This window comes from Bidens hawaiensis, unplaced genomic scaffold (genome assembly GCF_021521415.1).
Source record: "Bidens hawaiensis isolate Kalapana, Puna unplaced genomic scaffold, B.hawaiensis_p1.1 tig00037558_1, whole genome shotgun sequence".
NCBI lineage: Eukaryota > Viridiplantae > Streptophyta > Magnoliopsida > Asterales > Asteraceae > Bidens > Bidens hawaiensis.
The window spans coordinates 153,924-168,300 of NW_027496547.1; the positions used below are offsets into that span (position 1 = coordinate 153,924).

At 44.0% G+C, this 14,377-nt stretch overlaps 1 protein-coding gene and 1 pseudogene across 2 annotated transcripts; both read left to right on the forward strand.

Annotated features, from left to right (window-relative positions):
- Positions 1–10,034: 10,034 nt before the first annotated feature.
- On the forward strand, positions 10,035–11,789 carry LOC143589429 (amino acid permease 5-like). The gene is made up of 4 exons (XM_077070189.1): positions 10,035–10,104; positions 10,173–10,406; positions 11,378–11,471; positions 11,531–11,789. The coding sequence occupies exons 1-4, from the start codon at positions 10,035–10,037 to the stop codon at positions 11,787–11,789; spliced, it is 657 nt and encodes a 218-aa protein (XP_076926304.1).
- Positions 11,790–11,914: 125 nt separating this feature from the next.
- Positions 11,915–13,090, forward strand: LOC143589421 (putative amino acid permease 7 pseudogene; annotated as a pseudogene). The gene is made up of 2 exons (XR_013145285.1): positions 11,915–12,307; positions 12,686–13,090. The product of XR_013145285.1 is annotated as a putative amino acid permease 7 pseudogene (transcript).
- Positions 13,091–14,377: the final 1,287 nt, after the last annotated feature.

The following is a 14,377-nucleotide window of genomic DNA, read 5'->3' on the forward strand; positions in this document are numbered from 1 at the left end:
CCGGTATCGACAACGTTCGGATTTTACTGACCTTTTTTATTTTAGTTCCGGCAACATAACGAACATGACCGAACCAACCGAATTCGCGTTGACTCACCTCCACGATGCCGGGACCGACAACGCTTGGGTTTTACGAACGCCCGAGATTTACCAACTCACCGTCGCCACGCCTGGGAATGACAACGCTCAGTTTTACCAACGTCTGGGTTTTACCGGTCGAAAAACGTCGTTTTAAATTTATTTTTATATGCTACTTTGACGAATTTATTTTCTGAGTTTAAATGCTTGGATTTTACCAATGTCTTTAATAGCGTACTTTAAAGAACACAACTGAAACTGTCCAAATTCACATCATAGCCGCAACGCCCGAGACCTACAACGCTCTGTTTTTACCAACGGCCCGAGTTTAACCGAACGAATTAATGTCATTTTGATACTTTATTTGTTAATATGTTAGTCTTTTTACATGTGAATTGACAAATTTACTTTAGTTTTTAACGCCCAGGTTTTACCATCGTTGTTTATACCGTAGCGAACTATCGACCAAATTCGCGTCAACTTGCCGATGTAACTCTCGGTTTTTACCTACTAGGGTTTTACCAACGTATGGGTTTCAACTCTCGGGTTTTAACAACCGAATAAATGTTGCTTTAAACATTTTAATTTTTTATATGCTAATCTCTTTATTTTGAAAAATTTAGTTTTTGGGTTTAATTATAATACTAACCGAACCCACATTAGTGTACCACATAAATAAATCCGACATGTCCAACGCAACACGCCTGGTAGAACACTGAAGAGGTAGGTCTCAGCAGAGCCCAGTTGGACCCGCAAGACTCACCTTAAAGAGAGACGTCTGCGCAGAAACCAACTGGATCCGCAGGACCCACCATGCTCAGAGACGTGACGTCCTTACGCGCAGTACGCAAGCTGTTCCCGCAGGAAATGCCTCCCAATGGTGGACTCTGCCTGTTCCCGCAGTTGCGGATACAAGCCATCAGGGAAGGCCACCCGCGCAGCAAGGCTACACGCACAAGGCACTTAGCTCTCAATCATTCAGTGTCACCTGAAGGAATGAGCAAAGCCGGGAACAATCCCGCACAAGGGCGGGAGGGGGAATACTCCCGCCCAAATAAGCCAGTCCGTACGATACGGGAAGATCTTCTGTACTGTACCTGACGAGGTATGGGCAAAAGATCTGACTAAAGATACGACAGCTTATTGACAACAGTATGGCGAGCAGCATGCTCCTGTACTGTATGTCACTATTAGCCGCTGCCTACTCACCAACTCCTGTCATACCACGTGCATAGCCGGCAGTTGGTGGAAAAGGAATAGTACACAGTAGGCCTGGTCACTATCAGCCGCTGCCTACCCACCAACTACCAGCAGGGCACGTGCGTAGGCCACAGTTGGTAGAACAAGAATACTATTCAGCAGGCCACACCTCCTTGGAAACCTACCTTCGGCTATAAATACCACAAATGGTATGACCATCTCATCTTATCATATCTTATCATATTATCATCATAATATACCTGATATCTGCTCTAGCAATCTCTTAATATACATTTATATTTAAAGAGCAATCTAGTCTGATTCTCACGCCGGAGGGTGGTCACAAGGAGGAACCCCCCCTTCTCAGTGACAAGCTCACGGTGTCTGTTTTGCAGGTTATCAGAAGAACCATCTTTGCTGGGTCTAACCCCTCGTGGGAAACATCTATCTAACCCCCAGGTTACCCGTAATCTGCCCGGGGTCTGGTTAGTGTTTCTTCATTGGCGCCATCCGTGCATAAAGCTAGAACTTCATTTTTCTCCAGTTTTTTCAAACTTCTGGAAAGATGGTTAAAGAAACTCCGGTAACCACAACCCCAGCTACTGGGGGGAATACCGGCTACACAGTTTTTACAAACACTACCCCGGTTACCCAAGCCGGGGCAAGTGAAGTAAATTTTACGAACACTACCCCAGTTATCCAAGCTGGGGCAAGTGCAGTAAATAATCGCTCACTGGGATTCACCGATACCCAGTTAGAGAAACGAACAAGACTCCCCCGCCAAACACTCGATGAAGTTAAGGCATGGGCGGAGGCACGTCAAAGGGAATTCCATGCTGAGTTGGACGAACGCTTGCGTTCCGTCCAACAGGCTGACGAATTCGAAGAATACTTGGACGATGACTCGGAGGAATCCGACACCGACGCGAACCCTCGCCATAGGGCAAAAGGGAAGCGTAAGGAAACGGACTCCCAACCGAGAAGGCATTTTGGAGAAGCCTTCAAACCAAAAAACACAGGTGGAAGTCCACGTGACTTCTCCAAAACATTCAGACCAAACGTTGCAAATGCGGGAACGTTCAAATTTGCAAGGGACATTGCGGAAGCAATTGCCCCAAAAAGTGCCAAACAAATGTCCAGCATAGGCACATATGATGGTATATCTGACCCAGATGATCATTTGAACAGATTCATAGCGGGGGCAACCGTCAGTAGTTGGACGGAACCTACGTGGTGTTACATGTTCCAAATGACGCTTGTTGGGGCTGCTAGAGCGTGGTTCGATCGTCTACCGGTCAACCACATCTACGACTGGGCAGACTTCCAACAGAAGTTTAGCCAACACTTCAGCCAGCAAAGAAAGTATACCGAGGAGCAATGGACAATCCTCAAATGCATTCGAGAGGAAGATGAATCTTTGCTAGACTTCATCACTCGCTTCAACTCGAAGAAGCTAAGTCTGGGTAACATTAGCGAAGATCTTGTTCGCGCTGCTTTTATTCAGGGCGCGAACGACCCAGAGCTTATCCGCACCTTAACGGGTAAAGATGGCATGCCATCCACATGGGATGCCATCATGACAGCAGCTAAACGCTTTGCGGAAACGGAGAAGCAACTGGGTAGAGATCTCCCACAGAGCACAAACCTCTACACCCAGAAAACAAGAGAAGACAACGTCCTTACCGCCCGATTAAATAAAAAGCGGAAGCTAGGCATTTGGCGGTCAAGGGTAAACTTTGACACCTCATCCGGCTTGCAACATCGGTTAGGCGGAAGGGGTAACGTACAGTCAAACCAGAACTCTAGATGGACGCCGCTCACCAAAAGCGTCACCGAGATATTCGCCACTGAGGAGCTCCCATGGCCAAAGCCTCCAATAATCCGACATCGTCCCAATGCTGATCGGAGCAAATACTGTGACTTTCACAGGACAAAAGGCCACAACACTGAAGAATGCACAGACGTGAAGGACATGGTCGAAGCATTTGTCAGAGATGGGACGCTCGCGCACCTCGTGGCGCAATGAACGCTGAGCAGGCTGATGCGTGTAGAACCCCAGCTGGGGAAAACACGAATAAAATTTCCAGCTTCAATGTGGAGACTACATGCTGCGTAAAGAACGAGATCCCGAACCAGGTGCATATCGGCTCGATGGCACTCCCATCCCAATAACATGGAAGGGAGCTCAATTACACAGTTTGCATGTAGATCAATTCCAAATTTGTAAAGAAAAGGCCCAGAGCCACTTCTAATGGAAATGATTCTCCTTAGAACATCGACGCTGATGATTTTACATTTATACTTTATGAACTATCAACACTGATGCCGGTTTTCACCGCATAAATACGTGGAAAGTCGTTGCGTGGGGAAGGCGGCAAAACCCGCATAAACCCAAAAAACGGCAAACCTTCACGCAGGTCAGTTGAAGGGGAAAAGTTCAGTAATCCCACTAAATGAAAGTGCCGGTCTATCCGCATGAATCATGAGAGGAAACTGAACAGTAACCTATTAACAACCGCGCGTCGAACGGTTAATTTATTCAACACGGATATGCCGGTTTTCACCGCATAAATACGTGGAAAGTCGTTGCGTGGGGAAGGCGGCAAAACCCGCATAAACCCAAAAAACGGCAAACCTTCACGCAGGTCAGTTGAAGGGGAAAAGTTCAGTCATCCCACCAAATGAAAGTGCCGGTCTATCCGCATGAATCATGAGAGGAAACTGAACACTAACCTATTAACAACCGCGCGTCGAACGATTATTCAAAACAGAGAATTTCTAACAAAAGGATGAGGAAAACCTACACGCGGGTCAGATGTAGGTAAAGTTTAGCCATCATACTAAGTGCAAGTGACGGTCCTACCCGTACAATCACGAAAGAGGAAGCAAAACTTCAACCTATTATCTACCACGTTCAAAGGTTAACTTATTCTACACTTGGAAAATTGCTAATTTAAACTAAAGTATGCAAGTCAACGTTTATAAAGCAAGGAATCCAGAGAAAGTAGCGGTCTTACCCGCACAAAGATTTATATTTCACAATGATTCATTACAAGAATGGCCGGGTAACTACCCGCCTACAAGAAAATAAATCTATACAAGATAAATCTATCCTAGCAGTGGGAAGGGATCTTCAGGATCAGGCTTCAGGGCCACTTCCACTTGGACCAGCACCATCAGTAGATCGTGGCAGTTCAAGGAAAGCTTTAAGGATAGCTAGCCCATCATCAACAGCAGCAACTTGGTTCACCTTCTCCACCACCGGATGCGGGAAGGCGGCATACTGGTTCACTGCTTGGTCGTAAACAGCTTCAGTATCAACATTGTACAAAGGGAAGTTGGAAGGCGGGATGCCTTTCTCAACGAACCCTAGACCAAGCAGGAAGCCGGCCTTTTCCCCATCCTCGTGAGAAGCGTTGAGGGCTGCGCTCATAGCATCATCATAAGACGTCTCTGAGAAGACCCGATGCACAACCTACAAGAAAATATACAAGTATCAGAACCTTTTCTATTTACAAAGAAAAGCGTAAAGACATGAAAAGCATACCTGAGACAACGCTTCTTGAAGAAGCCATTCCTTGGCAACCAGAGCTTCTTGGAGGGCAGCTTGAGCTTCGTTACGGGCGCGTTCGGCTTCACTCTTGTTGAGGTTGGCAAGCAACACTTCTTTAGCCGCAGCCTCTTCGACGCCCTTTAGCTTCCGCTCAGTATGGTCAAGCACCCCCCTCTGGTCCAAGATCTCCTGGAGCTTTTTGGCGTCTTCCATCGCCAAGGCATCATGAGCCTGCTGGAGAGCCTCTAATTTGGCTTTAAGCTCTTCATTCTCCACGCGTAGAGGCTCAGCAACAGCTTCAGCCTTGGTGGCCCTCTCGGTTGCGTTCCTTGCAGTTTCCTTAGCCAGCCGAAGCTGTTCATTAACAGCTTGGGCAGCCTTGGAACGGGCCTCGAGCCGGGCCTGAACTTCAACCTCGAGGGCCTTGAAGGCCTTCTCCTTCTCCGCAGCCACTACGGTAAGTCTTTGGTTCTCCTCCCGGACAGCCCGCGCCTGAGCTACTTCCTGAAGGCGAGCTGCTTTTAACTTGTCGTTTTCACGATAAAGCAGCTCGACGCGCGGCTGCATCCGGGCCAGGAGAACCCGAAGCTCATTGGTTAGCCTACCCTCCTGGTAGCTAGCCATGGCTTCCCCCAACGCACCACTAGGAGCAGCGTGACGAGCCCACTCCACGCACTCCACAGGGGTGCGAAGGGTTGTTCCTCGGCGAATGTTCCATCGTGGAACATACACTTCATTGGAATCCGACACTGCAAAAAACATAAAGCAGTTAGGAAAAGATGATAAAAAAATATATATATAAAATGGGCCAAAAGAACCCTACGCACCTGTAGGGTCAATAACAGGCCGATAGCCGCCAAACCCATCACCTGAACCCAACGGAAATCCATCCAAGAGGTCAGGCAGATGGAAAGGAGGCAGAGGTTGGCGATAAGCCCCATGCATACCTGAAGGATCGGCCGTCGTTGCCGATGACGGAGGCATGGTAGAAGCCGCCGCGGTCGCCGCCGCGGAATCCGCAGCAAAAGTAACCGCAGGCTCGGTGAAAGATGCGGTAAAAATAGCACTCACAGCCGGCGGTGACGTCATCACATCTGGAACAGTCGGCTCAAAGGAGTGAGCAACTGAACCAGCGGAAGCAGGCGCAGACGCCTGGGTCGTCGCCTCAGGTAGGCTGACCAAGCCTACCGTCATGGGCGGAGTACTCTGCGCTTCACCCTGGAATGCGTCAACATCCACGCCTGCACAAAGAAGATAAGCATTAATGATGGAAAACTATGAAGTTAAAGATAAAGGAAGTTTGTACTTACGGGTTTTCTTGAGCCTGAAAGTACGGACGGGCGGGGATGAACCCGATGGAGCCGGCCTCTTCGCGCCGGTTACCGTTGTCATCCTTGGCTCTCCGGAGGTGACAATCGTCGCAGCCTCCGGAGCGGCGGTCTTATCACCACCGGGATTCCCCCCCACCTCTTCGCTCTCGGTCTCCGAATCAGACCGAGGCGCCGGATCGGCAGTGGAGGCCACCTTCTCCTTCCCCTTCCCGCCGGCAGCCTTCTTCTTCCGCACCAACGGAGGACCATCTGCGGATTCCTCATCAGAACATACGATTAAAGGAATTCCAGCAGAGGTTTCAACATTGAGGGGTCGAGGGTCGAATAGCGCCTTACCTGGCCGCCTGGCGCTAAGGATCTCGTGGCCTAGCGGATAGACCTCCACGAACCGATCCGCCGTTTGTTCTAGGATGGGCAACTCGTTCTCGTCTAGAGCGCGAGTACCCATCCGAGCGGGACCGTCAGCCTCCCGCGGGTACATGAGCGACTGCAAGTCGTTCCCCTCTGAAATAAACAGGAAAGAAGTTAGAAGAAATCCTAAATCAACAAAAAGAAACAAAGCATACCGTAAGGAACAGAGTTCGAACCGTATTCAAGAACGATTGGGATCTTTTGCGCATCCGCATCCTTCCACACCCGGCTCATCCCCAGCATCACCATCCCGGACTCCGCAAACCGGTAAACCGGAGATTGGACTCGGGATATCTTCGAAAACCATTCCGCCTCCTCGTAGTTGGAGGCGTGAAGGCTGGGAAGTGCTTGCCCGTTCTTGAATTTCATGGCAAGGGGGATGGCGCGAGCGGAGATGTAGAAGAACTCACGCTTCCACGAGCGAAGACTGCGCTCGGTTGCGCAAATCTTCAAACCCTTAATCCGGGTTATCAACGTATACCACCCCTGGATGCACCTCCAAGTGTAGAAGGTCATCAGGCGGTCAACATAGGGCTCAATGCCCAGAATCCGGCACACCCACTCGAAGTGCCGAATCTTGGCAATCGCCATCGGATGCACCTCGGTCAGGTGCACACCGTGCCTCTCAAGGACACGGTAAACAAACTTTGTCAATGGGAACCTAAGATTCCCTTAGACAAAGAATGCAGCATAAACCCCGATCTTGCCTCTGGGGGCGTCGTACACCGTCTGATGGGGTTCAGGAAACTCAGGCTCGAGAGACTCGAGCATGAACTTCCTGACGACGTACCGATACAGATCGACGGGCAGAGCACACTGGCACTCGCCAGCAGTACTCTTGTCATCGGCTGTAGACTCGAGATCACGTGGAGACATCTTGCAGATGAAAGAAGAAAACGATTTCAAGGGAATGCTCGACTGAAAAGATGAGTATTCGCCGGAAATCGTTTTGAAGATGAAGAGAAGAGTGAAAGTGTGGATTACAAAGAACCCTCTCCCCCTTTATATACTAATCGCAATTAATGCGATGCATTTAATGCGGAAGAGAGAGAAATCGAAGGTGCAATGAAACTATGACACGTGGCAAAGAGCAAGCTGGCAACAGCTGTTGAAAGGAGGCGTACCATTAATTTCGCGGCCACGCGCCCGAAAAATCGCGCCCACGCGCCTGAAAAAGCGTCTGGAATGACCATGTACTGTCACGTCACCATAACTTCCTGCACGTTCTGACACAGTCAGAAGAAACCGTCGCACGACGTTTAAGAGGTTTGGACTGTTCTTATCCTTTCACCAACCTTTCGAATTTCAAAAAATTCAAAAAGATTCAGAAATAAGCGGGAAAATACCCCTTACCTTGGCAACCAAGTAACCATAAGACGGGTGCGGGTACAGTGTAAAGGCAAAACCCTTCACATACCTAGCACCCGCAGGGAATTGAAGCCAAGAATACCTTGGCAACCAAGTAACCATAAGACGGGTGCGGGTACAGTGTAAAGGCAAAACCCTTCACATACCTAGCACCCGCAGGGAATTGAAGCCAAGAATACCTCGGCAACCAAGTAACTATAAGACGGGTGCGGGTACAGTGTTAAGGCAAAACCCTTCACATACCTAGCACCCGCAGGGAATTGACGCCAGGAATACCTTGGAAGTAAAGTAACCGTAAGACGAGCGCGGGTACAGTGTTAAGGCAAAACCCTTCACATACCTAGCGCTCCGCAGGGAATTGAAACCAAGAAGGATCTTCTGGGCAATGCTTGCGAAAACGGAAATAACATCCCCGCATAGCGGGAACGTCGAGAACTACATTGTTTGAAGCTCCAGGATGGAATAGGTGGTTTTAACATAATTGATCACTATGTTCAAAACTACCAAAACCTCATGGAGAATCCACACAAGTGGGACTCAACGCTCCTGACTTGCGAGGAGGTTACAGACCTACCCGCATCATACCCAAAGATCAAGCAGGAAAGTCGGGAATTTCTGCAAGTGACAAGGACTTCCGCGGGAAGAATCCCCATGGAAAACCTTAAAACTAAACCCTTTTCAAAACCCTTTGCTTAAGTCCAAAAGTTCACCTCACTTTATTAAACATTCATGAGAAGAACATTGGACTGGGGGGACTTGAAGAGGTAGGTCCCAGCAGAGCCCAGTTGGACCCGCAAGACTCACCTTAAAGAGAGACGTCTGCGCAGAAACCAACTGGATCCGCAGGACCCACCATGCTCAGAGACGTGACGTCCTTACGCGCAGTACGCAAGCTGTTCCCGCAGGAAATGCCTCCCAATGGTGGACTCTGCCTGTTCCCGCAGTTGCGGATACAAGCCATCAGGGAAGGCCACCCGCGCAGCAAGGCTACACGCACAAGGCACTTAGCTCTCAATCATTCAGTGTCACCTGAAGGAATGAGCAAAGCCGGGAACAATCCCGCACAAGGGCGGGAGGGGGAATACTCCCGCCCAAATAAGCCAGTCCGTACGATACGGGAAGATCTTCTGTACTGTACCTGACGAGGTATGGGCAAAAGATCTGACTAAAGATACGACAGCTTATTGACAACAGTATGGCGAGCAGCATGCTCCTGTACTGTATGTCACTATTAGCCGCTGCCTACTCACCAACTCCTGTCATACCACGTGCATAGCCGGCAGTTGGTGGAAAAGGAATAGTACACAGTAGGCCTGGTCACTATCAGCCGCTGCCTACCCACCAACTACCAGCAGGGCACGTGCGTAGGCCACAGTTGGTAGAACAGGAATACTATTCAGCAGGCCACACCTCCTTGGAAACCTACCTTCGGCTATAAATACCACAAATGGTATGACCATCTCATCTTATCATATCTTATCATATTATCATCATAATATACCTGATATCTGCTCTAGCAATCTCTTAATATACATTTATATTTAAAGAGCAATCTAGTCTGATTCTCACGCCGGAGGGTGGTCACAAGGAGGAACCCCCCCTTCTCAGTGACAAGCTCACGGTGTCTGTTTTGCAGGTTATCAGAAGAACTATCTTTGCTGGGTCTAACCCCTCGTGGGAAACATCTATCTAACCCCCAGGTTACCCATAATCTGCCCGGGGTCTGGTTAGTGTTTCTTCAAACACTAGTTATTAATATAGGTAGGTGGATAAATAGATAATAGATCATTAAAATTTGATTCTTGAAAATTGAGGACCTATTTAATAAAAGAAAGTAAAAAAAGAAAAAAAAGACTGAAGAATAGTTATTGCGTTGAACCTAGCCGCATCAATGTTTGTGAATAGTTATTGAGGTTGAATCTAGCCGCATCCATGTTTGATAACACTTATTGAGTTGAACCTAGCCACATCCATGCATGTGATTCTAATATATAATTCTTCTGAAATTTATCAACCCTAATAAACCCTAATACATACAACAAAAACACGTTTTTAGTTGAGTAAAACGTGGCCTGCAATTTGTAAATCAAATCATGGCAGTAAAAGATGAACAAATAATACCTACAGATTCGAGCATCGATGACGACAACACGATAAGAACAGGTTAAAAATGATAGCAGTTTCATTTTTGTAATTCTAGTGAGACCGATTTAGTTGAAATGAACCTGAAGGCACGTTATGGACGACCGTTGCGCATATTATAACAGCGGTGATTGGTTCGGGTGTACTGTCATTGTCTTGGAGCACGGCTAAACTCGGTTGGATCGGAGGACCGATTGCATTGATTTGTTTTGCATTTGTAACGTATGTTTCTTCGGCTCTTTTAGCGGATTGTTACAGGTCTCCGGATCCCGTTACTGGAACTAGAAACCGAACGTATACAGATGCTGTTAGAGTTATCCTAGGTACACAAATTTGATTTTCTTTTATTATATGTTTGTGTGTTAGGATCAGATACAAATAACTAGAATAATTATGGTAACACTAAAATAATTATTATCACTCTGCATTTATTGAACCTAGAGTACATTTTATGTAATGTAAGTTACCAAATATGCTCCATGAGGTGTGAATTGCGTATTGGAACGAAGTATACCGATACGCAATATGATAGCGTACCGAACGCTCATGAAATCGCGTACCAGTTCCGATGGTACGTCTATCCAATTCGGAAATTTAATCGATCAATACGGTAATGAAATCGTGTTTCTGATGATGTAAAATTTGGCAATTGGATCAATTTTTTAGTGTTCCGATCGATTTTTTAGTGTTCGGATCGATTAGGGTAATGGATTTTTTTTAATTAAATAAATATTATATAAATTGGAACTATTTAATTATTAATATTATATAAATAATGGAATTATTTAATTATGCAATTATATATAATATTATAAGTTTATAATCTGTTATGGAATTATGGATATTCTCTTTTGCATAACATTTATGGAATTTTAGTTTTGGGTATGACATTTGATTATCTGTCATGGAATTAATGTTTTGGTAATTATGTATTTTGGTCATTTTGTTTTAAATTGGGTACACTGAACCAGATTCTATGCTACACCGTACCGATTCGTACCGAAATGAACCTACTCCCTCCGTACCGAAGACATCACCTTGAGCGAATTGCGTACCCGCATTTCGTTCCGTACCAGAGCGAACCGCGATTTAGGTAACTATTATGTAACTATTTTAGTTCAAAACTGTACAACAACAACAACAACAACAACAACAACATAATAATAATAATAATAATAATAATAATAATAACAATAATAATAATTACTCTAGTTAATTGTATAGCAGGTTAATTTCATTTATACTAGATCCCACCACTATGTTCGTAAGTATTAAATAATGGTGTGTTTGACAGGCGGAAAACAAGCATGGGTATGCGGTATTGCTCAGTATTTGAATTTTTATGGTACTTCGGTTGCTTATGTGGTAACAACTGCCTCTTCTTTGGGGTAGGTAGTTGTTAAGGATCTCAATATTTCATGATGCATGGATGGTGAGTTTAATTAAGGTTGTTGATAATGAATCCTAATATATGCAGGGCAATTCAGAAGGTCAATTGTTACCATAAACAAGGACGAGGTGCCGATTGCGATGAATTTGGTGGCAAGTATTATATGTTGTTATTTGGACTAGTGCAAGTTTTTATGTCACAGATACCGGATTTCCAAAGCATGGTTTTGGTGTCGGGTGTTGCAGCCATTATGTCGTTTTTTTACTCCACTATTGGTTTTGGGCTTGGCGTCGCTCAAGTAATTGGTACAAATTAACCTCTTGATATTAATTCTATCCTCACTCGGACAGAACTCTGTGATATATCAGAAGCTAATTTAGATCATTTGAAACTGCAGAAAATGGAAAGATTGCTGGGAACGTTGCAGGGGTCCCGGCTGCTAGTGTTGCAGATAAATTATTGCAAACTTTTCAAGCAGTTGGAGACATAGCATTCTCATATCCATATGCTGTTATTCTTTTAGAAATTCAGGTTATTAATCAGTCAATTAATTAATTCGTTTGTTCAAGGTCAGTTGCTTATATGATAAGTTTTGGTGTATTAAAGGATACTGTGAAGTCACAACCAGCAGAAAACAAGGTTACAAAACGCGCTTCAGCAATTGCGACTTTTGTGACGGGGTTTTTCTACCTTGGATGCGGATGTTTCGGGTATGCTGCATTTGGGAATGACACACCAGGAAACCTCTTGACTGGATCCGGATTCTATGAACCTTATTGGCTCGTCGACTTCGCGAACGTCTGCATTATAATACATCTACTAGGAGGATATCAAGTAAACCTTCATTTCTTCACATAACAAAGCAAGTCACATTTTGACTTGTAAGGTCAACCTAGTGACTTCCGTGTTGAAATCGATATGGTTTGACCTCATAAGTCAGACTGACTGACTTTTCATGTCAAAGCTATAACTTTTCTTATTGGAAAGGTTTCTACCTTTTGGTTTGACCTTAAAAGTCAAACTGTTAATTTTTCACTTCTAAAATTGAAATCAACATGGAATTTTTTTTGTCTTTCTTGATCATTACTTTTAAATTTGATTAATGTTTTAAGTGAATTTAACAAAAGTAATCAAGTCAAATCCTTTCTATTAAAGTTGACCTTAAAAGTCAAACTTGTAATATTGATACAACCTTTTCGATTGAAACAACAGCTATACAGCCAGCCAATATTTGCATTTGTCGAGGGAGGGTTAACCGAAAAGTTCCTGGACAACCAGTTTGCGAAAAGATTCCATGAATTGAAGCTGCCATTATTACCTATTATTCGGTTCAACATGTTGAGAATATGTTTCAGAACAGCATACGTTGCAACAACAATCGCAATCGCAGTGCTGTTCCCATTCTTCAATGAGATTATGGGTGCGACTGGTGCACTGAATCTATGGCCATTAGCCATATATTTTCCAGTAGAGATGTATATTGTGCATAAAAAGGTGAAAACTTGGAGCCGAAAATGGATCGTTCTTGAAATATTCAATGGTGTGCTAATGATACTATCACTGGTGGCTTTAGTCGCGTCGATAGCAGGAGTCATCGAAGCAAAGATGAAAGAGTAAATTAAAGCACAAGCAAAACGAGGCTTAAATTTTAGTTTTCGTTTGAGGCCCCAGCAGACGTTGAGCTGACTCTGATTAAAGGAAATGTAAATTATAATTATGCATGGTTTTATCATATTTACTTGAATGTAGTTTCTTCTTTTTTTTTTCTTATAACTAGAGTTTCTAACAAACAATAAAGTTAAGCTTGTGATATTTTTTTCTTTCCGGGATGTGGAGGGTGTGTTGGTGTTGTTGTTTGTTTCCTTTGTTGGTGTTGGTTCGGTTATAAATATTCACAGTTCAAAAAAAAAAAAATTGATTCAAGACTTGTCATGAGTCGGTAATTATCATAGTCAACCTTAGTTCTGATGTTTTATTAAAGGGATAATTAGGATTTGGCCATTTGACCAATCAATTTACAAAATGAACATGGAAATTATGGTTTTACAATTTCATTTCAATAAATAGCAGCTTGCTTAGGGGTGCAAATGAGTCGAGCTGCTCGCGAGCTATTTGAGATCAGCTCGTTAAAATGAGTCGAGCTGCTCGCGAGCTATTTGAGATCAGCTCGTTAAAATGCTCGATCGAGCCCCAGCCCGAGCTCGAGCCTAAAAGTAAGCTCGTCTAATAAACGAGCCCGATCCCGAGCTTCACTTATCAAGCTCGAGCCGGCTCGTGAGCCTAAACGAGCCTGTCATTAATAATTTTTTTTAAAATATATATTTAATAATTAATATATATATATATAGGGTAAGGATTCTAAGAGAACCATTAGCAAATTGAGAACTTTGAGAACCATTTTGGACCACTAAAAAAACCCTCTAAAAATATTAAAAAAATTATAAAACAAACAAAACCAAAAATTTTAAAAAAGTAAAAAAATCAAAATTCTTATATTTCATTCCGGTTTCATTAAAAAAAATCTGAATTTTTTTTTTCTTTTTAATTCGTATTATACCTATACACATATGTATACTTTCATTTAATCTCTAGTTACGTAATATACACATATGTACATTATCATTTACCTTAAATTATACATATGTGTATAGAAAAAAACATGTGTGTACATATTATACATATATGTATAATAAAAAAACCGATTTTTTTTCTTTTTAATTCATATTATACCTATACACATATGTATACTTTCATTTAATCTCTAGTTATGTAATGTACACATATGTACATTATCATTTACCTTAAATTATACATATGTGTATAGGAAAAAAACATGTGTGTACATATATGTATATATTATACATATATATATATGTATAATTTAGCTAAACCGAGAATTTTTTT

Coding starts and splice junctions, on each gene's coding strand:
- LOC143589429 (XM_077070189.1), top strand. CDS start 10,035: ATGGCAGTAAAAGATGAACAAATAATACCTACAGATTCGAGCATCGAT. Junction 10,105..10,172: donor CGACAACACGATAAGAACAG/GTTAAAAATGAT, acceptor ATGAACCTGAAG/GCACGTTATGGACGACCGTT. Junction 10,407..11,377: donor TGCTGTTAGAGTTATCCTAG/GTACACAAATTT, acceptor TGTGTTTGACAG/GCGGAAAACAAGCATGGGTA.